This window comes from Macrosteles quadrilineatus, unplaced genomic scaffold, assembly GCF_028750875.1.
Source record: "Macrosteles quadrilineatus isolate MER2022 unplaced genomic scaffold, UCM_ALF_1.0 Scaffold_2__2_contigs__length_208266976, whole genome shotgun sequence".
In the NCBI taxonomy this organism is placed as follows: domain Eukaryota; kingdom Metazoa; phylum Arthropoda; class Insecta; order Hemiptera; family Cicadellidae; genus Macrosteles; species Macrosteles quadrilineatus.
In genome coordinates this window covers 127493980-127514794 of record NW_026542595.1, presented here as the reverse complement: position 1 = coordinate 127514794, position 20815 = coordinate 127493980, and the positions used below count along the sequence as shown (strand labels likewise).

General features: G+C 32.0%; 1 protein-coding gene across 2 annotated transcripts in view; it reads left to right on the top strand.

Moving 5' to 3' along the window:
* The window catches only part of LOC128986074 (uncharacterized), a 141516-nt gene extending 123800 nt beyond the window's left edge, over positions 1–17716 (top strand). For both annotated transcript variants that reach the window (XM_054406180.1, XM_054406181.1), the window contains exons 2-6: positions 11777–11982; positions 13099–13234; positions 14024–14157; positions 15029–15290; positions 16043–17716. In XM_054406180.1, coding sequence (XP_054262155.1) covers positions 11777–11982; positions 13099–13234; positions 14024–14157; positions 15029–15290; positions 16043–16128 — 824 coding nt within the window. In that variant the 3' untranslated portion in view covers positions 16129–17716. The remainder of the gene's footprint in view (positions 1–11776; positions 11983–13098; positions 13235–14023; positions 14158–15028; positions 15291–16042) is intronic.
* The last annotated feature ends 3099 nt before the right edge of the window (positions 17717–20815 follow it).

Genomic DNA, 20815 nt, shown 5'->3' with positions numbered 1-20815 from the left:
AACTATATTGTTGATGGAAAGCACTTAACTGTAATAGATTATAGTAACAACTCAAATCGTCAAAATTTTCTTGAAAATCGTATCTAAAACATTTATACTTAAAATTACAATAATGACATAAAATTTAAATAAGCAAGTTACTTGACAGTGCATATGACATGTATGAGTCTAATAGGATATACCGTGTTAATGTTAATGTATACACATTGTACTCTATAGGAGCTGAGACGATAATTCCATCATTGATGACACTAATAGCTTTGGTAAACCACTGGCTCTCCACTATTATGTTGCATCTATTAACTACCGGCAAGGTTTTAATTTACCCTCCATTAAAATTTGCAGCTGTAATAAATAAATTGAATCTATAGATTCCATTTTCTAACTCATAGCATTGCCTGAAGCATGGCAATAAAGGAAAATAGATTATATTATTTCCAATGTTATTATTATATTATTATTAGTAATGACACTGTTAATTTAGACCTTTTATAAAAGATAAAAACAGAGTTTTTGATCTGTCAAAATGCTTTTATTAAAAGTGTTAGGTTTAATTTTATAACAGGCGAACGGTCTAAGGGGAAAGATTCCACCTAATGATCAAAACCTATATTTATGTAAATCTTTGTACATTCATATTATTTGTGTAACCTTTACCAAGATATACTTCAAAAAGTATATTTTTAAAGGTGGCAAATAATCCAAGCTAATTTTTATAGAATTACCATTTTAGTTAATTTTCTTACACAATATTCTTGGAAATAATAGTGTAATAAAAACAGATTTATCTCTAGATAAAAAGGGTAGGGTTATAATATAAGGGTAGATAATATAGATATTTACCATGGTTGGTAAATCCCCCTGTGTTAAATCTTTTTGACATGTTGCAAAGCATGAATATCATTAAAACACTTTCAAGCAATTCAAGACAGGTTTTCATTGAAGTTTTGCTACACAGATTACCAAACCCAGATGCTACTCTTGCCAACAAAAATATACTATATGATAAACAAGAATATTTTATGCTTGCAACTACGTATTCTGCAACCCAAAATCCTTTTTTTACGAGTTATGCATTTTAATAGTGAGTTTTGAGATCCGATTGGCATGTCTTGGAGTATTTGGAGCATCGTAAAGTGGTGCCTGGCACGAAAACTCTCCGTATTTCGAGCCTCAAGTCGTTAACGTGTCTGCATACTAAGTTGAGATGTAAACTCCTTAAGTTATGATCCTTGAATTGTGGAAAGCTTGGATATTTTCAGACTCAAAACCTCGAATTTTATATAAAAAAAGTAATGCATATAAGTCAAAGACTAGTACTTTCCTAGAGAAATTCACATTTATATCTTTGAGATTTTAAAAAGAGCACCTTTAACAAAATATCATTACTACTACTAAGTGAGGGCTGAAGGGATAATTAACTCCGCCTAATACTAAAAATGTCGTTAAAATTAAAAAAAGCCAACATAGAAACAGCTTGGGAAAGCCCTTAAAAATAGAGTGGTGGTTGGCTAAACATAGATGTAGTATATTTTTGTCTTGTAAGAGTTGTATACATAGTTCCTCCCCTAATAATAAACATTCCAAATTTTGGCTGGAAATTATTTTTGTAGGAAACTTTAACTTGAGTCTAACTATTTCAAATGATGTTAGTAGTAACTTCCATACATATATAACCAATATTATATACAGTTATGATTAAATTTCCTTTTGATGTTTGTAAGATTATATATATTTTTAAAATCAATATTGTTTGGTGTCTTCGACCACAATATTCAAACAGCTGATGGAAGACATCATGTGTGATGTTGCTCTTACTCATATTGCCTTGTCTCTGTCACTTCTTCAACATGATCGTCTGACGCATGCAGAGAAAATGTATTGAAAATGATAGTACATTTTAAAGTCAAAAATGTAATTTATTACACTGGTTTTCATCTCCAGTAGTGTACATTAGTTTAATGTTAAATACACGTTTATTTTAATTATTTGTTTGTTTATTTATACGTTTTTTTTAATTTTTATTTCAAAAATGAGGTTTTAACAGATGAATTTTTTATGTAACCAATCATGGGACTTATTTTACTGATGAAAAACCTTCCAGATATGTGTTAAAAAGGGAGATGGTGATTGCAACTAAATCAGGTTAATATGTTCTCCTGGATGGTGTAAAACTGAAAAATTCAACAAATAGTTTCATATACGTAAATAAAAAATCAACTAGCCTTATGAAAACCACAGATATTTATGAAATATATTATTTAGCCTCGTCTGAATATTTTAAGCGTTTTATAAAACTTAATAACCAAAAAATTCTACTTCACGGCTTAAATATGTGATGGGCCTGTAGAGCATGTTTATCGAAAACAGTTTCAATATTTTGGAATCCTTACAAAAGGTCCACGCTAATTAGTGAGACAACCAAGCTTTAGACTGGTTTCTCCAATACATTTGGAAACAATGCTAATGTTGATTAAAATACTAATTTATTTGGTATTAAATCCATTTAAATCTTGGGTCAGCAGTTTTTATAAGTTAAAATCTTTCAGTAACTCAAATGTATATTAATTTGTTTTTGAAGGGAGGATGCTCATAATCTATAGACCTTTAAACCATTAAGAAATATTTAAAATTAATATTTGATAATCAGATCCATAATTTTATTCAAAATTATTTTCAATGTTTTCACGAAGAACTAATAAACCGTTTATAAAGTTAGTTCATAAGTAATGACAGCCTGAATAGCTTTAGGTTGTAAACCATATATAACTAAAAGTAATTAAAACCTTTTATATTAAAGAAACTGTTATTTATTAGGAGTAAATTAATTTAAGAACATTTTTGATTGAGAACAGAACTGAGCCTGACGCTGTGCTAGAGACCGTCTAACGAGGTACTTGATTATCCCATCTTGTCTCAACAAGGCTAGGTCTATACAAACAAATTTATGATTTCAGTTAGCCATTATCCTTATATAGTCCATTTGATGTAAAAATAATAATATGATGCCATATTGAAATTTACTCAAATATTTATCTGTTTTAAGTAAAAATAGTAATTAATAAAATCTTAAATATAAAAATAGTACTTTTTATTTTGTATCAAACAAATATTTTTGAGGGGTAAAATTCCTCACTGAGGGAAACGTCAAGTAGCTATGCAAAATTATATTACTGAAGGAAATAATTCATAATCGTATATATTGTATACTGTCGTGTCATTATCAATAGTATACTTCGTCACTCACAGCTTAGTCCAAAGTCAGTCTTTTAGCCCGAGTTGAGCACTTGAGGCATAACCTAGGTCGGAAAACTGTGGGTTGTCAACAAAAAAAATACTTGTTGCAATTAAATAAACAATATTATCTTCATACTACACCAGCTAAATAATTCACAAAATATAAATCACCTCCTTGCATTGCTTACGTATAAGCTATATGAATAAGTCCTCAAAACTATTTTAGGTACTAACATAGTTATGTCGTCGGATTTTAGCAAACTATATTGCAAACTATATTGAGGATATATTTTATGTCAAATAACATTTGAATAGGTTTATTTAGTATTTTGGACCACAGTGAAGGTTTACGGACCATAAAGTACTGACCTACGGAAAATATACGATGCCGTATATCGGTTTACAACTCGTTATTTACAATGTAGACATTGGTGTCATTTTTATGTTACGCGTGTCATAGCCAATAAACTTGAACCCGTTCCTCATACATCTTCTCCATGTAGTTTTTATCGAATTTCCCATATAGGGAATAGGCTATTACCGTAGTGCTCATGGTCTGACCTGGACCCGGGACCAATTTACTTTTTCGTTTTCATGTCACAAAAACACGTTTGCCCTCCCTATTTGCAGCAAACCTAAGTACTCGTTAAAGTAATATTCAAATAAGGAACGAATGTGATATGTTTAAGGAGACATTTTAGTGTATTAGTCCAATTAGGCAAATGGAAATTCGCTTAGTCTGCAGGTTTGCTGCGGTAAGGGTACTTTGGATTTTATCTGATGAGACAAATACTTATTTTAACCTAAGTAACACAATAGTTCTTTAATGTAGTTCTGGCTAATTAGCAAATACCTATTGTACTACATATTTAAAATATAATAGAATTACATTTATGCGTGGCTTTAACGCTATTAGTGTTATATGTGTAATAGTAATGCTTTCTTACTTCAGTTCTGATCAGAACGACGGAAAAATTACCGTTTAATAATTCTTTTTTAAAGTCTTATGCTGAGATTTAAGTATAAACTATCCGTTTTAAAATTACTGCGTTTCCATTTTTATAAAGTATAAAAATTTTAATAACAACTGTTAAATAAATTCATGTAAAAACATGTAAAAATAAGTTTAATGTAAAAACTTATATTTTTCCATACGTTGCAGTTATTCATTTAATCTGTGTAGATCCATATATTTAAATTGAAAATGTATTAAAAACTATTTTGTTAAAAATAATCGGGTAAAAATTAAAACAAGACAAATTTTCATGTGTCGATTTAAATGATAAATTGAGAGAATGCAAGCAACTTATACAATACTGTTTTCCCAACTAGGATAATGAATGTAACAGGGTTCCGTAGTTGAACCAAGAGATTATCATCAGTTCCATGGTTCTGAGAGTGTCAGACCAACAATTAATTAATTTTATGAGTTACGTTAACATTATTTTGTTAATTTTTCCATATAATAGCCAACAAATATTAACTGACAATACAAATTCTATATGACTTGTTAAACTAAATATAAATGTGTTAGATTTTTAATTAGAACTATTTTCTTTATGGTTATAATGAAACATAATTTTACAATCAAATTGCATCGTTTAAGTTTTACTAACGGAAATTACCGAAACTAAACTGATATGTTACTTTATGTCTAGTTTGCCGTTTTATTGTTTATATTTTTTTTTATATTCCACCTATTTAAAACACCAACACTAACAATTAAAGAGACATATTAGCTCGGAGATTTTTCAAAACAAAGCTATATAATATTATTTTTTTCAAAAAGCTTTTATTCGTGACATCTACACAATATGTAGGGTATCGTACATGATTTCGTTTGAAACAGGTTCTTTCACAAGTGTCACATTTTGTTAAAAGCCTCTTTGTAAACCTTAGCCACTTTCACCAGGCTATTTATATGGAAATTTACTGAGTGGTCCAAAGAGCAAGTGAAACAAAAAGACTGTTAGTTGTCTATTAAAATTACCCATGTTTACAATTTTATTTTAAATCAATTATGTGTACTAGCTAAGTTTGTTAAGCTTCTAAGATATGGTACAGCAGTATCGAGTATGTTAAATGTGGACAATAAAAAAAAACCATTAAACTTAATCTTGTTCTACAATTTTCACGTGATATGACTTTATAAATTAATTATTAGGCAACTTGAGTTGTCTTTTAATTATCTTTGGCGTTTAAACTTCTCTAAAAGATGTTGTAACGTTTACATTACTGTACGACGACAGTAAATGTAAGTTATCATAAATAAACTATTTTAAAAAAGGGGACCCGCTACGCCTTTACAGTGTGTTAGTGGGTCAAGACAGGTCAGGTAATGTTAGATTAGTTTATTTAAACGCAATTAGAAGAAAATTCAATGAACCTTTTCAAACACATAAAAAAGAATACATGAATACAAATGTAAATTTTGTAAATTTGCCTCATCAACAAAGAAACTCATGCGAAGGATCACAACCTTTATTTTCCTTGTTTGTCATTTCCTAAATTAATCTAGTTTTTCTTATTCCAGCATGACTTAACATAACCACTGGAGTAACATAGCAGCTTACCTCTTCTTGAAAAAACCCCATAGATCAAATAAAATAATGAAGTAACCCTCAAAACAAATAGTTCTTTCAGTAATACATGTAAATAAAGAGTCTATATTTTATCAATTCATTTGACCAACTATAACTTTTTAAACATGTTGGAAAAATCTATCTTAACCAAAAATATTCGTTCTGTATTTTATTCAACAATAATAATCGATATAAGAGATTAATAACAGAAAACTATCCAAATTACCAAATTCTAGCTATGATTTTGCATTATCAATTTCAAAGGATTGAAGAGAACGCCAACCTCCAACATTGCCAACATAAACTCTCACCTCACAGCTTTAGGCTGCAATAAAGCTGCGGAATGTGTTTATCGGAAACAGTTTCAGGATCTGCAAACTCCCTTAGAACCTTTCCAAATGATTTCGTCCAAACTGCTTTGCAAACACAAATAATTCTATTCTTAATACAAGCTCAATTTCCAAAAGAGTACTTAATACCGACCACACCTAATAATTATAACCTAACCTAACCGATGGTTGGTTGGCTAAGTTAGGTTAGGTTAGAAAGATTTTGTTATCTAAACCAGTTTCAATCTTATTTTGAATTCGATTTATTGGTGTGGTCGGTATAATACGCAAGTACCTCCAAAACAAACGTACGTATTCACATTACGTAATGACAAAGATCCAAAATTGTTTTATAATAGAAATAAGCTATGTTTAAATGACTGTTTTACTCAGTATCATCCCTTAAAATAAATATTCTGTGAATAGCTGAATGGAAATTACAATTTTAGCATGTGGACTGATGAACTATGGTAAAACGTCATTACTAAGGACCCTTCCTACGTGTATATAGCATTAACTGGAGATTTAAATTGGTTGAATTCTCTAGAATTTGTATGAAGATAGCAACAAATATGTCACAAAAACATAGTTATATGTTGCAGCGAAATCGTCACTGTGTGCGTGTGTGAGTGAGCGCGTGTAAGAGACGATTAGGGTTACAATGCCCTGGACATGTTTATTGTAACAATAAAACTGGATTGAGAATGTAAAATGTTCATGCTAAATTTAATACTTTGTTCCATATACGTATCCATCCCACATGTTTTGAAGTATTTTTAATATAATATACATAGGCCTACTTTTACGTAGTTTCTTTTTTTACCGAAGGATACGCTAAGGGTTTCATAATAACTCTGTCTCACTCCATATCACGATATATTTATTCCATTAAGGCGAATTATTTATAACTCTAATATAATATAAAATGTATACAATCACTTTCATGTACCAAAACCTTATTCATACTTTCATACCTACTCATTCTGTGTGCCTCAACTGACTTCGGTGCTTGGGAATAAGAGGAGGTCATTTTTATGTCAAACCCGTTAACAGATATTGGCGTGATGTAAAGCATTTTGTACTTCAGAACGCAGCGCCAGGCACGAAAACTTTCTGGATTTCGAGCCTAAAGTCGTTAGGCTGTCTGCATAGTAAGTTAACGTAAGTCACCCGATTCATGACACGAGAAATTTCTAGTCACAAATTCGAGGTAGATTCAATATACATTTTAAGTGTAATTTTATTTGTCAGAAGTGGAATTAAATTCTGTATTACGTTCTTTAGAGGATAATACAGGTACAATATGAACAGTCTAGAGCCTTTTTGTGTCGAATCTTGATTAATCTAACAGCAATTAGAGAAACTTAAATGTTGGTTAAAGTTAATATCTTGGATGCTATCAACCACAAGAAAAGACAGACTTGTTTGTACGAGGCGTTTTTTTTACCAAATATGCAAAGTCATACAAAATAAAAATATCTTTTTGATTACCTAGATCAGTATAAAATCATACGAATATACAATTTCACTTGTAATCAAATCATATTAATTAAATGTCAAAAAAACTTTCTAAATATTTCAAACAATGGTGGGACTATGTATAATTTTTTGCCAGATTTACCTAATGTAAATACTGTATTTTAATTACAGTGTTCAATATCAAGGTTTATTTCAACACACACACTGATAAAGAAAGATGAATACACAGCCAAGTATGTAATAATTGACTACCCATTATGTTTACAGTACGTCTGCTTTCTACAGAGCAATTAACTCGTTCATTTGGTTTCCCTTTGATACACATTGTTAATTTACATTTCATACAATTATCATCTAGTTATAACAAACTAGTTATGCCCAGTACATTGAAACTGTTTTGTAATTAAGATTATTTTCATTTCATGTTTTGGAATTATTTTTATGTAATTCGGTACAGTCTTGTAGGTCAATCAAATCTTAAGGTATCCGGGTCGATCCCAAAACCAATTCTAAACCCAATTTATATTTATTATTTATCCATAAAATAATTATGTTATTGGAACGAGGCAGATGATAGATATAACCAGGGATGAATACACTCCCTTACAAGCAACCTAAAAATGCGTAAATTCGAGCAAAAAATACTTTGACACTAACCATCAACAATTAATTTAACTTTGTCAAAGGATATGTCAATCTCATCGACCTATGCAGATACTTAAAGTTTTTTTTTGTACTTGTAGCAAGATAACTTATACTTTGTACCCAAGCATTGTTATAATAATCAAGTGGTCTCCATACTACAAAGCCTTGCCATAACGAACCAACAGGATGGCTCAGAAGTGCCTTGTTAGACAAGTACTGTTATAATTTGACTTTAGCTCTCAAGTGGGGTTATGTGGGTCAACTTAAGGTTTATAATTAATTCGGGTTATATTATATTAATTTATATTATAAAAAAATATTTTATGGAAATATCACTAGGTGACTTAAAATAGTCATTTTAATGCATTGTCCAATTATAATTTAAAACTCATTTTTTTCAACCTACGTCAATCCATCGCCAGAAGATAATAAAAAAAGAAATAGATAGGTATTTTTTTTAATTTTTCAAAAATGTATTTTCATTTTTATACGAAAACTAATATTCATCGTAAATTTACCATTATTTTATGTCCATTAAAAAAATGTACATTGTAATAGTTACCTACATTATAAATTTTTACAATATCAGTGTAAATATATCGAATAATGTTAGAAGACGCAATTTTTCAATTAAAAAATACTTATATATTATAGTGCTGACTCGTGAAATAAATAATAACGCCTGTTTGTTTTAGTACATAAAAAAATATAATGAAATCCAAGAAGAATGTTTCATATGTATCACGCAAGTGCTATACTGACCTTAACTTAAATTCATTCTTAAACCGTTAATCCACTAGATAGTTATGAAATATCAACATATTTTTGTTTAAATATGTAATTAAATAAAATCATTATTATCCAGATATGTATTTTGCGTTGTTTACAAGACGATAAGTTTGTAAAAAGCAATAGTGCAAAATGAAGGAGGAAATAATATAAATTTTGTATTTATAGCAATACGTATTAAAACTTAGTTAAATGCTATAAATCAAAACTATTTTCGGTGCAGAGATGAACGCCAAGGATGTTGGCGTTTAAAATTTAAATGGTGTATAAATGCTGTTCTCAGTCTCAATGAGCGAGTCGCTGAAAAGGTGTAAAGATTGTGAAGTGGTTTGCTTTCAGACTGGGAACATTTCACTCTATAGAGGGAATTGAAAATGGAAACACGCTTAACCAAATGTACGCTAGGTCCACTCTTTATGCGTTGTAAATATGGTCGAAGAAAATATTCTTTTGTTAATTCATGTACTTTTTTGTCCTTGGATGCTAGGCACGAGCACGGAATCGTTTTACACTTCAGGCTAGACCTAGGGGTTGTGGTATTATCACTTCGATAAAATCCATTGGTGGTTTGGTGGGATTTGAACCCGGGACCTCAGGAACTGAAGTCCCGCGCTTCATAAAATACACTAGCTTGCTCCCCCGTTAATTCATATACTATGTACAAATATATTAATTACACCTAAAGGGATTTTAATATTTAAACATTCAGGAGAGAGCAGGTCTAGAGTTAAAATGTGTGACTATGGTCCCAGAAGCACTGGGTTCAAATCCTCATCCTACCAACCAATCACCAATCAATTTGATTCAAGTGATAATAATGCCACGAACCCCTTTATACCTAACCTGAAGTGACGTGGAAATAATTAATTACTAGCAGGAATTAAGGAAAAAATACACGTGAACTTTCAATATATATATTTTTGGACAAGACCATAAAAAGGTTCCGATATTCACCAAGTATCCTATTAAAAACTACTCTATTTTAAGTTTTAAAAAATTGCATAACCTGTTGCCCTGGCTTTTCATCAAGTAATTTTTTTTATATGTAGGCCTACTTTTATTTTTGTCTTTTCCGATTTCGTCCAAACAATGTTACAAACACATGTGAAATCTTAATGTTTCGTTTGTGTACATTTTATGATTGAAAAAAAGTCAAAGAAGCTGGTTTAAACTACAAAACTAAAGAAACGTTAGCACGTGTAGAGGGCAGATGGAAAACTAATTGAGATTAAGGGAAAGCTAATTAAGAGCGAGCTAAGTAAACTGATCGCTTTCCTTGCTTTAATTTAGAGCTTGGAAAAATTCTCTAAGACTTCGTTCGTTGTAATAACTTATTTTTATATAAAGTTATGAAATTTTTAATTAATTAATTTTTAATTTCATTATGATATACTGAAGAGTTTAAATGTACTAATGTAATGTGTAATGTAGTGTTGTATGCGTATGAGATTTTTCAATGTACTCAAGAATCTACTAAATAAATTCCATTTTGTCTCTAAATGTTTTTTTTACTATTTTAATCCCCTTAGTAAAAGATGTTAAGTATTGGTCTAAAACATTGACTACTAATTTACCAGTAGATCTCTTTGTTGAATGTTCATAGAACGTACTCTTTGGTTTATCAGCTTAGTTTTGAATTAATTTACAATGTTTATTGACTAGATGCGTATTATAACACCCGCGTTATAATAGCCTACCCTTACTGATTTTTAACATTAAAAATATCTAGATATAATCTTTCAATCCTAATTTTAATACTTTTCAAATTTGCAGTCACTGAAACATGTTAAAAGCATGTTTAATTATTCATAGACCATAATCATGAAGAGGTGTGAATTGTTAAATATTAACAAGTGGTTTGTGGTCTGGTTTCACCAATATGGAGCCACAGGTCTACCATTAACGCTTTACTAATGTACTCAAATACTCAGTAGCACCCAATCTTGATTTATCAAAGAATCTGTATCTTATAAATTTCAATAATTGACTTTTATAAATGCATTTTTCGTAAATAACGATTGTAAAATATGAAAATAGTTAGTAAATAAAATAGTTTTTGGATGCTACAAAATGATAACGACCTTCATCTTATGATTTCCAAATTTTTATGCGAATGGATTATAGTATGAAGTCGATTTTATATTTGTAACTATACAAGCTGATACACAATTCTTTATTATACCAGTCAAAGGCAACTTTCAAGTAATTTTAATATTAACAGGATACAGATATGCGCCCTGGAAGAAGTACCTTTGCAACAATACTTTCCACAACTGCTTCTGATCACTCAATAATAAGACTTTATAAACTAAGTTAAAAGTTTGATTTTCATATAGAAGTTACTGAACCATGTGCATAATTAACACAAGAATCCTCTCCTTAATTCAGCACTTGCGGGGTTGAAAGAACGTCTTCTATTTTCGAATTTAAAGACAGCTTTTCCTCATGGAAACCCAGTAAAAAATAGGATGAATCATTAGCTGAGCCCGTTGCACGACGAACAACAAATCTTGGGTTCACTCTGGTGCAAAAGTATTTATTTCTCGTGCAGTTCACTCTTAAAACAGTATAATGGCTGGTATAGACCAGTTCTACTTTGTCAATGAAATGAATATTTTTGAAACAAACACAGACAAACGCACTGTTAAACAAGGCTGCGCATCATCTATGAAACTTGAAAACCAAAATTTGACCAAAAAATATACTCTGTTTCAGAAGTGTGCTGTCTGAGGCTGACTGAAGTGCGGATAGAACAACACACTGTGCGAGGCAACACCTCTCAGCTGTTGTGTCAATTCGATCTTCAGGGAGAGACTTTATATTCCGTCAAGTGGTACAAGGACGGTAACGAGTTCTTCAGGTTTCTCCCGAGGGACAATCCTCCAGCCCAGATCTTCCCTCTGCCTGGCGTAGCTGTTGATGTAAGTCTTGTAGTGGTACTTTGATAGAACATAAATTTATGTTAGAGATTTAAATGTCCTATGACGCTAGGATCTAGCCCGGGATTGTTTTTCAAAACACTTCAGGCTAGACCCAGAGGTTGCGACAGGATCACTTAGATAAAATCCATTGGTGATTTGGCAGAATTTGAAAAAGGGACCTCAGGGACCGCATTCCCGTGCTCTACCACTTGACTAACTTGCTTCCCTAATAGGGAGATTTTTTATTTTATTTAATTAATTCATTTAATTAAAATTTTCAGTTTGCAAAATTACAAAATAATGACTAATGCACCAAAGCTACACAGATCATCTCACATAATTTTACACTCGTCTAGCGTTCATAATCAGTTTAAAATACTCATCCCAGTGTGCGTCGCTGTCAAAAGAGTTGATTGATAAATACTATTTTCCGAAGAAAGAGTTTAATTCTAACGATTTACTTTAGAGAATATTGGGAGTGAATGTGATTGAATGTGTAGAGATTGAAAATGCCGGTTTAATTAAAATTACAATAACGTAACCTATTAACTATTTTAAATCAGGTTAATAAAATGATAACATTATCTTTCTTTTTCACAAAAGAACAATTTTCTGGCTTGTTGAATGTATATTAATCCACGTAGATTTATTGGATTTTCCTTGGAGTAATATTTTTAAAAATTACGCCTAGAGCTCCGTATACTACTCGTATTTTCCGAAGAGTGAGTTTAATACTAACGATTTACTTTAGAGAATATTGGGAGTTAATGCGGTTAGAGATTGAAAATACCGGTTTCATTAAAATTACAATAATGTAACCTTTAATCTATTTTAAATCAGGTTAATAAAATTAAAAGATCGTTTTTCTTTTTTCACAAAAATGAAAACTTTGTGGCTTCTTTGATGATTAATCAACGTGGATTTATTAGATTTTCCTTGGAGTAATATTCTTAAAAATTACGCCTACTGACTCTCGTAGGTGAAAATCTAATATTGTCATTCCAGCGTAAACCAATTTTACATCAAGTTTGGAATTGATCCTTTTTCGGTACCAGGCCTTATTTTCACCATATACTATTCGTACGTAGTGTAACCTTTAACTGTCATGTGTTTTAGATATCAAGATCCAACGAGTCGCACGTTACCTTAAAGGACCTGACTCTGGCTAGTAGTGGACGATACAGATGTGAAGTCTCAGCGGAAGCTCCTTCCTTTCAAACAGTATCCGACCACGGTGACATGCTTACTGTCGGTGAGAGTAACATGGGTTGTCAGTAGATCGCAAAGTCTATAACATCACACGTGACGTAAAACTTCAGTCAGTAGTTTATTTGCTAAGTCTTGTATGTTAATACTAACTTGAATTATTACGTTGCAAATGCATTAATTATTTATTTCGTATCATGGACATAGAAATAAAACCTTCGTGTTAGCATACTAGTTATCAATTCTCCCTGTTTTAATTCTTATGAACTATTGGATTTTAGCCCATACCCAAATGTCTATTATAATAGACAATAGATATTTCGATTTAAGTGCTTAAAAGTTGTAATCAAAGACTCTTACAGCAGAGTTTACAGTAGATCATTGATAGATTTGCTTGTAAAACGTGTTCTAGATTATTTTAAAAATACATATAACAAACAATGCAGCTATCTAACAAAAGCTTAACATCAGACCGGAGTTACCAAGACCGGAGTGGGATCGCACACTTGACAAACGATAAAAAATGGCAATGCAATGATAAACTTTAATTTAAAATTATGTGACTCTTTCCCCTATGAAATGCTGAAAACCGTTGAAGGGAAGAAGGGGCAAAGTCTACTTGGCTCCCTATTCCCCTTGGTGTCAAAAACTTTCAGATAGTATTTCAAGGTGACTAGGCCCCTTTCACCAACGATATTATACATAAAAAAATACGAAAAAACTAATATTTATCCATCTATCTCGATAAAAAAATTGACTTTGCCCCTTCTCACCCTTTCCCCTTCTTTGTTAATATTTTTCTTACTTTGAGTTAACTTGGCACAACTGTTTCCAGCTCTGCCAGAAGAAGGACCTCGTATTTCTGGAGGCAAACCTCGCTACCAAGTCGGAGACATCGTTAGGGTCAACTGTACCTCAGGCAGTTCCAAGCCCGCAGCACAGCTCATGTGGTTCATCAATGGAGAGCAGGTATGTCGATTATGTGAAATCTAAGTGCAACGTGAACAGGATTTGTATAGTATTGAGTCATCCGGTTTACCACATACTCATCAAAAGTACAGCGTTTTAAGTGTTGTTAAGACTTAAAAAAGTTAAAAAGGAGTACATCACAGTTATTTTTCGATTTGATTTCATAAAAAAGTAGCAGTAATATTAATTGAAAGTAAACCAATTCCATCTGGAATCTACAAATAAATAAGTACAATGGAAATCAATGTAACAAACATACGTTAGAAATATGAATATGCTTAGGCTTGTTAAAATTAACACATATAATGAAAATGTGGTAATATGCAATACTAGCTTTCTATTCAGTTGGATCCATCGTAATTTGCTTCCTAAGCTGTGCTGGCCGATAGTATTGCAGTCATTTTTTATATGAGGGCCCTAATATTACCAGTGTACTGTTTTAAATTTGATAAACCACTATTCCATCCTTTCCAATTTACATATAATGTAGTTATTGAAATATATTGATAGTTTAAAAAAAGTCTTCAACCATAGCACTTTATTCTGTAAACTATAGCATTGACTATACACCTCTCCCTAAATTATGCTACCACCCTGTATATAGCTAAATAGTATGCTATTTAAATAGTCCCAGCATTTAATTTTTTTAAATACACATGAAAAACAAGTTCTAAAGGAAAATGTAATCAATATTTACCTATATGCCTAAATCTACTCGTACGTTACCCACTGGTATGATAAAAAAAGTTTGTCACAAATTTAATAATCAATTGAAAGAACGTTAATGTAATATATGCTGTTTATTCGCAAATCTTTTTATTTTCTCCAACAATCTTTTTACCCTTCGTACCAAACACTTGTATTTTCTCAGGTGAACAGCTCCTACCTGCGCGGGCCGACTGTGCAGTTCGTAGGCAGAGAAGGTCTGGAGACGTCAACACTCGGACTGGAATTCAAGGTGGAAGCCAAACACTTCAAGAGGGGAGACCTGAAGCTGAAATGTTTGGCGACGATCGCTACTGTCTACTGGAACAGCAATGAGGAGAGTGTGGAGGGTGAGAAACCTCAGAGGTCACCAGCACTCGAGGTCAAGGACATTCCTACAGACAGGTCAAGGGCAGACAGAGTACAAGGTCAGTGACGCCTCCAGTATTTTATTTGCTAACCTATGATTTACTAACCTTGATTATCTATGATTTCTTCTTGGATATTTCTAATTCTAATTCCATCATTGATTTCGATAAAAATGCAATTCAAAGTTCCAAAAAACAATTCCCCAATCCACCTCCTAAACCAAATTCAAATTTCAATATTAATTGATTCCCTATTTCAAATTCAATTCTATAAAAAAATATTTTAGTGTTAAATGTTGTAATTTACTACCGTTATTATATGTTTTTTTTCCTATTTCTAATAAATGTAAAACCTAGGATACATAAAATAAAAACGGATGTAATAATGATTTGGATTCCAATAGAAGAAATGAGGAGTCCCAAGTTTCTGGGATCCAAAAACTATGTATTTTCGCTGGTCAATGATTTTAAATCTTTTATGGAAAAACAAGTATTGACAAACGTGTGCATTATGGGAATATAAAAATATTTTTCCTATTAGATCCTATTTATGTAAAAATTGTATTAATATTTTCCAAGGCAAACATGACTACAGATATAAAGTTTCAGATTAGTTCGTGAGATAAATTATCGGGCAGAAATGGAGTTTGGTTTTGGGCATTGTTAAACTTAACCTAGTTATGATAAAATACAAGTGTAGGTGATTAAAGGACATTCCGTGTCTTTTAAGCCTGGGTGACCTCTAGTTACTATGATAAAGATAATAATAATAGCATCACATTATTCTATTATTATGTGTTGTTTTGCCACAGCTTCCAAAGGTTGTGCATTCTACGCTTGCACGGGTCAAATCATTCTAGCTGTGTTGTTCTCCCACCTTACCGTCACATCGAGATAACAGGCTCCTATGGGACAACGTTAGAACAACCCTTGTAATATAAATCCCGCCTGTAAATAAAGGTTGCAACATGTACGTTATGTGGGTTTGTTTTAATATGCACTTAAACATAATTGGTAAATTCCACAAAATAATAAAGAAATAGTAACATATCAAGAGTTGCTCAGTAAAATATTATGTTTGTAGACAACACACTTAAATACTTATATTAATTCTCAGATTCGGAAAAAAATCGATGTAATTAATACACTGTTATTATATCTAAATCAATCAAGAATTGTGTCTATAGGAGGTAAGTCATTTTATTAATCATATAAAATCGAAATCTTCATCCTCTTATTATCTTTATTATTATATCTTTATCCTATCTTGAGACTTAACTTATTATAGCGTTGCGAAACACCGTTTGGAATCAGTTTTAATACCCTCACTATTTAATTATACATCATGTCGTTCACATAAAAATGTAACACTAGTCTTCAAACAAGAACTTTATACATCCAATTCCTAACTCGTATAATACAAGACACTAAACCAATAGACACCAAATACAAATGTTACAATGTAATTCAATCAATGCACAGATTTACAATTAAACAATTAGCTCTCAAACCATCACAAGATAATAAAAATCAAATTGTTTACCGACGTCTAAAAGTCTCAAAAATTGAACATATTACACTGTGAGTTAATACAAGAAGAATATAAACCAGCTCAATCAGTGAGAACCCCGTTAGGAACGGTAAATACATTGAAACACTATGAAGATTGCCCACTCAAAGAATTTTAGAGTGGCCTCCTCCAATCCAAGGTCACGCGGTGAGACAGACGTGGCAACGCCGCACCTCCGGCCTACAGAAACAGCTGATCCACTAATGCATCAAGGAGCGTCTACACGTTGATGCTTACACGTTAGTTGTACTGTTATTACAATAGCAACAGGCCAGCCGGTGCGACGTTGCCAACCACCAACGCGGCCCTTGTATTAGAGGAGGCTATGATTGTAGGGAAGACATCGGAAATAAAATGTATCCAACCGCATTAACAACTTCAATAACTTAACATGTGTTCTCTAACTCTGGATTTTTAACTATTGAAACACCCACCTAAACGATGAAGGAGTCATAATCACAAAACAAATAGCATTCAACAAGAAATGTTAAACATATAAACATCACCTAATGATTTTGTATTAGTAATCGTATCTAAGTGAAATATATCAATATTGTTTTGTTAACCAAGAGCGTATTAAAACAAACCCAGTTTTTTGCTATACTTATATTATTTTTAATCGAACATGTGATTAAGATTATTATAGTTACCAGCATTTTTGTAAATATGCACTTACAAAACACAATGTTTGTAGTTTGAAATAACTCACCGATAAATTATTATTTACACATATACATTTTACAGGTTGATGTATCACGTAACTTAACCCCATCTTGTATTATTAATAAAGGTTTAACGCTTTTATATTGAAAAATCTAAATGTAGAATTCATCAGCAATACAAGGAAAAAGTTACAATTATTAATTTATTGAAACTTTTCTGTTTGTTACGGAATTTGTGATTAAATTCCCTACTATATCTTTTATTTAGTCTAAATTACTTTCAAATTATTTGTCAAATATTTTAAATAAGTATGTGTTAAGTATTTAAGCTATTTATTATTTTAAATAACAAATATATACAGGGTGACAAAAAAGTCTGGAAACGGCTTAATAACTTTTTAACTAAATCTGTTAGAAAATTTAAAACTTTCCCATAAACTTACATGTATGAAAAATACTTTTTGCAAGCATTACCATTTTTTGACCTTCACCAGGGGACGGCCCATGAGGAGTAGGTACATAATCTTTAATGTAAGCATAGGTTTATATGCATATCATTTTAAAGGTCTGGTCAAGTGGAGTTCATTGCCGGAAACCGCTTAACAAAAGGTTCAACCGTTACAAAATGGCGGCAGTCCTAAGTTCTTGCGAAAAATACCTGCACAGGCCTTAGTATTGGTAAATACTCGTATTAAACATAAGCTTGAGAGCTGAAATTGTATTTAAAAGTCAACTAGCTCATAGACTAAGTTTATTCGATCTTCAAAACAAATTAAACTGGTTTTCTAATTTCCCGGCTAATGTTGAGTATGAGTATTTACCAATACAAAAGTCTGTGCAGGTATATTCCGCAATAACTTAGGACTGCCGCCATTTTGTAACGGATGAACCTTTTTTGAAGCGGTTTCCGGCAATAAACTCCACTTGACTAGGCCTTTAAAATGATGTGCATATCAACCTATGCTTACATTAAAGATTATGTACCTACTCCTCATGGGCCGTCCCCTGGTGAAGGTAAAAAAATGGTAATGCTTGCAAAAATTAGTATTTATACATGTAAGTTTATGTGAAAGGTTTGAATTTTCTAACAAATTTAGTTAAAAAGATATCAAGCCGTTTCCAGACTTTTTTGTCACCCTGTATATTTACAAAGTAGTAATTTGTTCCTAAATACAACTTTTTAACCCGAGTAACAAATAGATTAACTATTTTATCAGTATTATCTACGAACTATTTTTATCACGCTGTCCTCCAAATGGAATTAAATGTTGAGTTTTAAGGCTATGTCAATATTTATAATATTTTAAACTGTACATACCATTGCTCAAGATGCAGTTAATGTGGGTATCTCTATGTAGGCTTAGTATTGGCGTTCGGGTGACATTTTCACCTGTGGCCACAAGTTGTAAATATGATACATGTAAAAGAAATATCTTGTTTGCGGTGTTTATGATTATTGTTGATCAGGGTGTTGAAGCTTGATTATTAAATCGTATTTTCAAAAACTGTTTGTCTTTTATTTAATTTTAATCCCTAAATTTGGCTTAGCGTGAAATACTTAGAAAGTATTAGGGATTTGGAAGACATTGTCATTTGACTATTGGGTCTGGTAATAATTGGAGAATTCGATCAAAAAGTAATATCTTAATATTCCTACATAAATTATTCATCTTTTATATGTATTGTGATACTTAAATTACTTGACTTATCTCCTGTAGCTCCTTGCTAGGAGAATAGGGTGTCCAGAAGAGCTCGCCACCCAACCCCATCTTGTGCCAGGTCCCTCAGCTGACATTCTTTCTATGGTGACAGCCTTCTTCTCCAGGTGCTGCAGGGTCTTCCTCTCTTTCGTGTACCTTGCGAGTAAAGCCTTCTTCTCAATGGCAGTGTGGGCCTTTCGATGGTTGTTTTATAACCGTCTGAAATAATCGTCTTGTGACTTCATGGTGAAAGTGAAAATATTTTTTCAAGAATAAATAGACTATTTTTATTTATTTTCCACAAATTCAGGTACAACGCTGCTCAAGAAGCTTGTTTGGGTGATGAAAAATATTGCTATTTACATACAAAAAGAGTGAAAAATAATTATTCGTGTTTTTATCTAATAATCCTTAACTTATATCTCTTTATGTTTAAAAAGTAACGAACCAACCTACAAATTGAGAGTGGTATAAAAAGCGAAGTCGTAAAATGTATAAAATAACATCACACGTACAATATTGCCGGGTTTATGGAAAGTAACTCAACTTCTTTATCTGATCCCTGCTGGCGTGACCAAGTCAGTTTATTAGGCCAATTTATTCCAAAACCTTCATTGCGACTCATCTATCACACATTTTGACGCATCGCCTGGAAAATTTCCTGGGAAGATTACACGTAATGTCCTTAACACTCTGCGGTTGGAAAAAAAACGAGTAGTAAAAATATACGGAAAGGGTGCTATTCTAGGACAGGCAAGAATCTGCACTCCCTTAAAGATGTAGAGTTAGATATTTTAAGTTATAACACTGTATATTATTATCAATATCTAATGTTAATCAAAATAGTTGTGCTCATTGTAATTGTGGTATGACTTTTGGTAAAAGGTTTTGACTTTAAATAAAATTCATTGTGGAGCCCCTTAACGGTTTAATTAGACTATTATTTAAGATACATACTGTTAATACTGTTAATACTGTTCTATGAAATGGCGACCATACAAAGTAGGTATTTTAAGCCAAGTATGAATGGAGATGAGTGTAGGATGAGTGGCGCGATCTTGTAGTCTTGTTAGTGACTAAGGCCGACATTCCTTAGACACAGCTGTTAATTAATAGCCCATACAGCTAATGGTAACTAAGGGACCTACAGTTTATAGTGGAATCCGAACCACAATTATTGCCTTGGTAATTACGAATTGGTCTAATTATCAGGATAGTACTGCGGATAGTCGTAGTACTCACCCGTGCGGACGTTAATCCACACCAGGGAGTATCGCATCCACAGTATATGCCTATAAATATCCACAATTCGTGACCTCCTAGTAGCTAGATTACAGGACGACGCCACCCGTCCCAGTCACACATACCTTTGCGTCCACAGTTAAAAAGTATGGTTAAACTCACTACATGTTTCACCTATACATAGACATTGTCAAGTGCCTATATATAGACACTTAAAGATCGTTTCATCCATTGCAGACTCATAAAGAACATTCACATAAAATACACATGTTCTTGATGAATCTGCAATGGATGACACGTTCTTGAAGGATCACTTGACAATGCCTATGTATAGGTGAAACATGTAGAGTTTGACCATACTCTTTTGAACTGTGGACGTAAAGGTATGTACCTTAAATAATAGTCTAAATC